The 9703-nt window shown below is 36.6% G+C and overlaps 1 protein-coding gene across 1 annotated transcript in view; it reads left to right on the top strand.

Annotated features, from left to right (window-relative positions):
* LOC106882329 (dual specificity protein phosphatase 7) overlaps positions 1-9703 on the top strand; it is a 34142-nt gene that overhangs the window by 14752 nt on the left and 9687 nt on the right. Inside the window, exon 2 of the mRNA XM_014932973.3 lies at positions 1488-1874. Coding sequence (XP_014788459.1) covers positions 1488-1874 — 387 coding nt within the window. The remainder of the gene's footprint in view (positions 1-1487; positions 1875-9703) is intronic.

Below are 9703 nucleotides of genomic sequence, written 5' to 3'. Positions count from 1 at the left end.
TTTCATAGGGTTTCGTTGATTTGATGACTGTCAAGATTCCTGAAAGGTGGCAGCTGCAAACAGTTTCCAAAGGGCAATGAGAATGGGGTAGGTTCGGTGCAGAAGGTATCCTTACTCTAAGGAAATAATAATGGAAAACAAAATTGCAGTTTTTATTTATTCGTTTTTGTTACATTTTCTTGTTTTCGTTTATTTTTGCTTTTATACAACTGGCGATAATTTTAGTATTTCTATTTATTGCTTTTAGTACGTTACCTTTGTGCTTTTCTTTTCTTTCTTTCTTTTTTTCTTTTTTCAAGAAGACTTTCAAATAATTGTGAAATAATTAGAAACGTTTCATTTGATGGCCTTTGTCCATATTTGGCATTTTTATGTCACTGAATTGTCACTCCTCACGAGTAACATTTTTTTATTCCATGCGCTCTTTCCTTCTCTCTCTCTCTCTCTCTCTCTCTCTCTCTCTCTCTCTCTCTCTCTATCTCTCTCTCACTCTCTCTCTCTCTCTCCTCTCTCTCTCTCTCTCTCTCTCTCTCTCTCTCTCTCTCACTCACACACACACACACACACACACTATGTATATATATGGATGAGAGTGTGATATAAAGATCTATGTCCTCTTTCTCTTTATTATAGCCCTTTTTGTTAAACGCCATTCATTTTCGTTATATTTCCTGTTTTCGACATCCTCTCATCATTTTAATAAACAGCACATATCTTTCACACTTGGGCTATTAGATTCTTCTTTCTATCTTTTTCTCTCCACTTTTATTTAATTTTCCTGGAAAATTCCAGTATTCAGTAATTGTAAATAAATTCTGCTTCTTTTTCCTGCTGCTGAATACCAACGTTGCTATGGTGTTCTCAGCTTGTGAGAATATATTGTGTAAACCATTGCTTAAGGGGTTTTGCAAAATTGTTCGATTTATAACGCTAACCTGTAATATACTGTAATTTCTACAAAGAAAATTGTTCAGATATAAGCTAAGTAGTTAATGAATGCTTACTCGATGGTGTGCTTAATGGTTAGTAAATGCTAACGAAAAATATTTTTTTTTTTGGTTTATATAAACATATATCATCTTGAAGTCTCTTTGGGACCGGTTCAAAATCAATGTCTGGTTATAACTTATTCTGATTCTCCTTTGTTAAACGTGTTCTCTGGTCCAGTTGCATACGTTCTTATACAGCATCTATTGCACACTGAATATAGTGTTAATTTTCACTAAAAGCAGCTAAGATTCATTCTATATCACAATCCAGAGCTTACAGCCCACAGCATAATCTAATTTGTGTATATAGTCTAAGCTTATTAAATCTTACTGTGACGATTGTTTTGGGCTGAAATTAAGTCAAGTGGGAAATCTAAGAGGACTTGAAATTGTGAAAGTCCAGTTTCAGATCACGTGTTCTCATTAACTTGAAATTTAATTTAAAACGACCTTCATGGAATCTATAATTTTGGGAATTTTCTTCTTTCTCTCTTCCAGGTGGTTTTTCGACGTTTGAACAAAGATATCCTGAACTCAGTGCTTTCTTAGATTCGGAAACCGAGTCTACCATTATTGGCCTCAGAAATTTATCTCTGTCAAGCGATTCGTCATATAATCTTCAAGATGAAGAATCAGATACAAGTCCATCGGATACATCGCCTTTACCAGTTCAAGTCTTACCGAATCTTTTTCTGGGCAATGCTAAGAACTCTCAAGAGCTTTCACTTTTGAAACAAAACGGCATCAAGTATATTCTTAATGTAACTGCCAACATGCCAAATATGTTCGAAAAAGACGATTCTTTTAAATATATGCAGATTCCCATCAATGATCACTGGTCTCAAAATTTGTCTATATTTTTCCCGAAAGCCATTGAATTTATCGGTAAGCTACATTTCTGTTACAGTTCACACTGCATCACATACACTCATACACATTTCTATAGTGATCTAGTGTCTTTAGGAGAAACATTACATAAAAAGTAGTCATAGATACCAAAAAGCAAAAAAACAGGATGATTACAGCTGGAATAGTCTTGATCATACGTCTGTTCGATCAAGATTCACTCTGTGCAAAACAGCCGTAATAACAACAACCGCACACGCACACACCTTTCTACATTAAGCATGTTTACACTAAGGAAGTATATTTCGCACATGTCACAGACAGTACCCTTATCTTATTCACATTTTGTCAAAGTCCTTTCTTTTTATTCTGCACCATTTACAAAACAATATATTTATCATTTAAACATCTGGCATTTAGGTTATGAACTGTTTCTTCTAATTATTTTGTCATAGTATTCAACACACCTCATTTCAACACCTATATTATATTCCTGCTTCATACGCATACACTTTTATATTACTGACATAGTATATTCACATTCACTGTGTATTATACCTTTTCTGAGCTACCTGTTAACATTTCACATTTTCTACGCTGTTACAATATCTTGTTTTCTGTCAGTGATAATTATTTTCAGTTTAATAATATTCAAATTTTATGTTCAGCAACATTCTGTACAAATATGTAAAGTATACCACTATTGTACACAACACTATGGCACAACACACACCTATTTATCAAACTCCGATGTATCTATATAGTTATTAATGAATTCAGATTTAATTGTTTACAATCTATTCAAATATAAACAAGTGAAAAGTTTACTGAAACGATTAAATATGCTATACGTGTTACCTTTTAATGATATTTAAAAGATGAAAACTTCTCAGGAACGCCTATTGCATATAACTCTAATAATAAAGTGGACACTAGCATGCTTGATGCAGTAAGCCAAAAATATTAATCAGGATTTCCTAACTTTCTTGCACCAAGTATTACTAGCACCCACATTCCTCTAAGTCCTAGGTTTAGACTTCACTTGGCCTGATATGAGTACTAGTAGCGAACTGAAATTCAATTCACTTGGTCAAGCTACTAACTGAGAAATCGGACGTTTGAATGACTAGTGAAGAAAATATTCAAGTTTCTATGTGTGCGCACACTAACCAGTGAACATACAGAGTACATTTATTAAATAACTACACCACATTCTTTCGGAAAAAACGCACAAGCTGAAATGCTAATGGACATGTGTACATAGTCGTGTATGCACATACATCAGAGAAGAGGGGAGCTAAAAAAAAAAAAATCAAACTTGTTCTCGAATTCAGTGTGGCCTGGATTTAAGTGAATATCGGTCCAGTTTCCCCAGTTATGTGTGTTATTGTTGGAAAACGAAGACAGCAGCCCATTAATTAGGAGCTGGCAGCGGAAACAGCGGCTCAAGGTCTGTTTAAATAGACACACCTGTTATTATTGTTCCTTATCAACAAGCATTGGCTGGTGGTGCTGGTGATAGCAATTTGTTATCTAAGACCAGCGGTGGCGTTCCTCCTCCTCCTCCTCCCACCTTTCCTCTTCTGAATGTCATAAATGTGACAGCACAGCACAAACAAATATTAATCGCTATTACAGGATCACAGTGATGATGGTTGCTGATAATGATGAATCACTCTACTACAATCTTCACTCTCACTCTCACTCTCTCCTGTTCCTCTTTTCTCCCTCTCATTTGCTTCTCTTTCTCTGTAACTCTCCTCCACAAATTCTCTCTCACTGTTTCTCCCTCTCCCTCCTCTCTATGCAAAATTTTCAACTCTGCAGCCAACTTATTTCTTCTTGATGGAACCTATTTACGACCGGGTGGACAGAGCCATTTGAAAGAATAGTTAGGTTTACTGACCAAAGATTGGTGCAGTGAGATACTTCCAAGAGGATATGGACAGGCAATTTCCCAGCAGTCTCTCCAGTATCTACCCCTATCATGTCGTCTTCCGTTCATATATAAAATATTTTACCAAAAGTTCCAACTCAATTTTATGTAAAGTTTGGAACGCTTCACCAAAACTCAACTCCTAAATAATTCACGCGCGCGATGATAATTAGATAATAAATTGTACGTGTGTGTGTGTGTGTGTGTGTGTTATCAGATAAAGTTCCTAGCTTGTGCTGACAACGGCGAGGAAGCATCTCCATAACGTCTTATTGAAGAAAGGAAGTTAAAAGATGGGATGCAGATGTGTTGTCAATCTTTCTCGTCTCTATTCAGCTATTTACACGTCCACATATAACCTATGCTTCTATTGTCAAATGAAGAATCATGGTGATGACTAATTATTTGTTGTTTAAAACCTCTAACCAGTTCTATATTTTACTTACATCTTTTGACAATTAATACCAGGTACAGGCACGCATACACGTACATAAATATGGGTTACCTGCAGCATAACCGGCTTTGAAGTAGTTGATATTTGTTATAAATACACTGTATATTATTGATGATGTAGATAGTGTGTCACAGGCATGTAGTTAGTTATGTATGTAAGAGAGAATGAATGTGTGTGAGAGTGAAATTATTTAGTATCAAATACTTTTTATTTTTCATTCGGTAACGTCTTCACATAAGCTTGTTGGTCAAGGTCTGTGTAAAGCAGATAAAAATATAATAAACAGTAGAATTAGTATAACACTCCTAGTTATTATGCAAACTACAACTCCATACTTTGATATATTTATCCGACTGTACGTATTCGTGAAACACAGTCCACCTTCTTAACTAACCAAATTGTTCTCTCCCAAATAAATCATTCTCTTAATTTTAGGATTCTTATAAACTTTCTGCTTTAAAATCCATATAACTTGATAGATGTGTTCCCTTTACAGTAAATCATCGTTATACGCTTGAAGAAGAAAAAAATCCTTTGAAAATTTAAATATTAACTTTAAATTTTATACTAAAAGGAAATGAATTCTGAAATAATCGTTTCTAAATTGTAAGGAAAGCAAATTATTGTTGTGGTACAAATGTTTATAAAAAGAAAGGTACGAATCAAAGGAAGACTCTCTAAAACAGTCGACCGACAGGATATTGTAACCAGTTTCCCTCAAATCGCACCCATCATTTTTCCTTTTTTTTTTTTTTTTTTTTCCTGGACACCTTAAATAATGAGTGTTGTCCACTAGACAGTGCAGTCCCGTAGTCCTATATTCTACAAACCAGATGATGAGCCCATTTGAACTCCTTTAATCATACATCTCCTTGATCAATATTCGTTTCTTCTCTAGCACAAGGCCCGAAATTTTGGGCGAGGGGGCCAGTTGATTATATCGACCCCAGTATTCAACTGATACTTAATTTATCGACCCCGAAAGGATGAAAGGCAAAGTCGACCTCGGCAGAATTTGAACTCAGAGCATAAAAACAAACGAAATACCGCTAACGTTTCTGCTAGCTCGCTGCCTTTCCTCGATCGCTATTGACCTTAGGCTCAAGAATAACGTCAGAAAAGCATAGGCTACATGTTCATACACTAATATGAACATGTAGCCTACATGTATATAAATACTGTATTTGGCAATATGGAAAATGTAATTTTTTTCTACAAGCAAAAAAATAACCTTGGATATGACCGTACGTGGTTTTTTCTTGAGGTTAACCAAGGTCAGCCCCTTACAAAGACTTGTTGGTTCATTGCTTAACAATTGCAAATATTTTTTTATATTATAAAGCAGTTGATTTAACTAATATTGTTGATATAAATACACACATAATAACTGAATAAATAAAAAATAATAATTTAGAATATTTTGCTGCAGCTACTCGGCCTTTGTGCTGCCCTTTTTTTTTTTGTTTTTTCTTTACCATCCCCCAATGGCTACGCATAAAATGGCTGTCTCGTAACAGACATTTATTGTGTACCCACAGGCAGTGAACCGATTGTGTGGACGGGCTTCGGTAAATATGAAAAGAAAATTTTCCTAGACTTATATTTCCAAAATCAGTGTACGTCTTCCGTGCTGCAGTGTCCCCCGTGCCGCGAAATAACGATCCTTCGTAGCTGTAATATACAGTATATAGAATATAGAATCAGTCTTATAAAATGTATAAATATAGCAATATGCTGTTGACGACCAATTTAAGGATGATTAACTCTGTCTCTGTGTGTGTGTGTGTGTGTGTGTGTGTACGCGCGCACACACAACACACACAATTAAATGGTTCAAAACAGATAGAGTAGGATGGAGAAAACATCTGTTTTCCATTTTCAACTTCCTTCTTTAATTATTCAGACAGTTTTTGAGACGCTAAAAGAGCAAGCCAGACAGTTTGATTGGTATCACTTGTCAAAAGAGATAAGTAAACTATAGGACTGAATGTAGGTTAGAAGAAAATAAGAACTAACTAATAACAATGTTCATCATAATCTGTTTTACGTTCATTTTTCAATGTTTGCATAGGTTGGGTAGATTTGAGATGCACAGCTTTATATCATATTTTTAACACTAATACCGCCACCTTCTCAGCACTCTTAATCCAACTTCTCTACCACTTTTCACACCTTAATTTCAACCGCACTTCTAGTTCTCAGGCTCAAGTCGATCTGCTTCTTCTACCACTCCCTGAATCTCCGTCATGTGACAATAGTTATTTTACTATATCACTTCCTGTATTGATGACATCTGTCTCGCTTCACCTTCCTCTGAAGTCATCATACTTTAATGTACACAATCCTTACAGGCTCACCTACTTCGGATCTATTTTAAAACGGGGGCGCCAGTATTTTCTTAACGAAACACTAACGAAACACTTTGAAACTTGGGACACTGGTAGAATGTGTCATATAAAACATCTTTTACTCTTAGTCTTCTTAACAAAAAAAAGGAATTCGCAAGTTATTCCATGTTAAAGTTGTCGTATTTCTGTAATTTCAACCAATCACTGACGTCTATTCAGCTGAATAGAGTTACTGCTGGGCGGTCATAAAAATGTTACTCCCTGTGACATATTTCATCCGGTTTAATCGTAATTTATACGCATATATTGTTTATATAATAAATTACGCTGTGCGTATCTATGTGTGTAACAATTTTAGAGTTCGGATTCTAGAGTTAGGGTTAGTTTTAGGGTTAGGGTTACGGTTACGGTTACGGTTAACAGTCTAGTTAGGGTTAGGGTTAGGGTTAGGGGATTAATACGATATACACTGTTACAGCGCTAACTGTTTTCAACTGAATAGACGTCAGTGATTAGTAGAAATTATCGAAATAAGACAATTTTTTACATGAAATAAATTCGAATACAAAAATATTTTTCTGTTCTATAACACAAAATAGATAAGTATACGAAGTTTGAAAGTCTTTCGGTACCAAAAACACTACATAAAACATAAATGAAAACTGGCGCCCCCGTTTTAAAATAGATCCCCTACTTCTCACACAATGATAGCAAGCAGTACTGGTGACGAAGAGTAGGATCAATGTGGTTCCTTTAGGTATTTGCGTACTCTTGACACAAATGAAACCAAAAATATGGCTAAATAATGTTTGGAAAATGTAGTAGAGTAGTAGTAGTAGTAGTAGTAGTAGTAGTAGTAGTAGTAGTAGTAGTAGTAGTAGTAGTTGTAGTAGTAGTTGTAGTAGTTGTTGTTGTTGTTGTTAAAAGAGCCTAAAAGAACAAAAGCGTGAAGTAATTCGAAAACTGGTTTCTATTTCAGCAAGATATTTATGGGAGCCAGAAGTGTAAGGTGTGGATGAATATTGTTAGAAAAAAAAAACGTTTAACAAAAACTTTAAGATATACTTTGTTCATGTGGCTGTGTATATGAAAGAAAGAAAAGAGAGATTTTGTATGCAATGTCATGTGTGTATGAGTTGTTTTTTTTTTTTCCTTCTTGTTTTATTTGTTTCTTGCTATGACTAACTCTTGCTCTTTTATGTATTTATACAATATTTATTGTGTATTGTATGTAAATAAACACAAGTAAAGTGTGTGCGTGTGACTCTGTGAATATATGAATATGGTTGAGTGGGCGGGTCTGTGTAATATAATTTGCAAACTAAAATCAAGGAAATTATCTGAACTATCAAGATTGAAATATAAGAGTAAACTTAAATGTGGCGTGTGTGTGCGTGTGTGTTTCTGATAGCCTATACTCGTGGCTGAACTTAATAGAAACTACAACCACGATGGGGCTCTCCACAAATACGTATTGTGAGGCTTTCTTGGTGATGAGGGTTGCTAGAAACCCAGCAGAAATATAAGACCAGATATGCAGGGTGTGGCATTGAACATTTTGGGGGTCTTCTGCTTGCGCTTAAGATCATGGTACCCCCACATTTCTGAGCCTGCAACCATACTGGCTCTGGATATCTTGCCCTGGCTCCTCTCTGGGTCATGTCAATAGGGTGGAGAGGGCCTGGGAGGTACTGTGCCAGCGTTATTGGACCTAAAATTTTAGGCTGTACAATAGCCGGCGAGGCGAGTATCTGGTGCCCGGTCGAGGGGGAGAACGCCATAGTAAGCATGAAAGTTGCGGACGCAAACCCGATTGAAACCGACTACTGATGCAGGACATTGGTGGCATTTTACTTGGGCAATGGGTTTCCTCCGTCACGAGTGAACCTCAATCATCATCGTGTGTGTTATATACACACACACATTACATTCATTAGTTTATATCATAGGACATTGCACTCGTTAGTCTCTCTCTCCCTTTTATTCTTTTACTTGTTTCAATCATTAGACCCTGGTCGTACTGCTCTGAAGAAGTTTAGCTGATCGAATCGACCCTAGTCCTCGTTTATTTTTAAAGCCTGCTACTTTTTCTATCGTATTTTTCTGCCGAACCGCTAAGTTTAGGAGACATAAACACCCCCAACTCTGGTTGTCAAGTGGTAGTGAGGGCAAACACAGATACAAAGACAAACACACACACACGCTCACGCGCACACACATACATACATACATACATACATAGTTCAAAAAAACAATAACAAAAAACAAAAAACAACAAAGTGAGGACGTGATATGGATAGTATTATTGGACGCTCAGGAAAGGAAAGAGAGAGTGTATGACGTTTCGGGCGTAGCCCTTCGTCGGAAAGATGGAAAGTTCGGAGAATGGAAGAACGGAGAAAGAGGAAAATGGTACCGATGCCCACGAGGTTACATTATGAAAAGACCGGAAGAGGAGGTGGTGGGGGAAAAGTTCTTTCTAAGACAGGAGAGTGAAAAAGGGAGATGAATATCTGTGCGTGTGCGAAAGTCTGCGAGTGTGTGTGTGATAACAGAACGTGTGTGTGCGTCATACATACATACATACGACGGGCTTTTTCAGTTTCTGTGTACCAAATCCACTCACAAGGCTTTAGTCGGCCCAAGACTGTAGTAGATGATACTTGCCGAAGGTGCCACGCAGAGAGACTGAACCCACGCCTACGTATATATATAGCAGGAGTGGCTATAGGCGCAGACGTGGCTGTGTGGTAAGTATCTTGCTCACCAGCCACATGGTTCCGCGCAAGTGTCTTCTACTATAGCCTCGGGCCGACCAAAGCCTTGTGAGTGGATTTGATAGACGAAAACTGAAAAAAAGCTTGTCGTATATATATATATATATGTGTGTGTGTGAGTCCCATCATCGCTTCACAACCGATACTAGTGACTACGTTCCCGTAACCTAGCAATTTGGCAAAGGAAACCGATAGAATAAGTACTAGGCTTACAAAGAGTAAGTACTGGGGTCGATTTGCTCGTCTAAAGGCGGTGCTCCAGCATGGCCACAGTCAAATGACTGAAACAAATAAGAGAGAAGTATATATATATGTATATGTATATATATATATATATATATATATATATATAT

The sequence above is a fragment of the Octopus bimaculoides genome, chromosome 3 (assembly GCF_046866305.1).
Source record: "Octopus bimaculoides isolate indiv1 chromosome 3, ASM4686630v1, whole genome shotgun sequence".
Taxonomy (NCBI): domain Eukaryota; kingdom Metazoa; phylum Mollusca; class Cephalopoda; order Octopoda; family Octopodidae; genus Octopus; species Octopus bimaculoides.
This window is presented reverse-complemented; position numbering and strand designations above follow the sequence as displayed.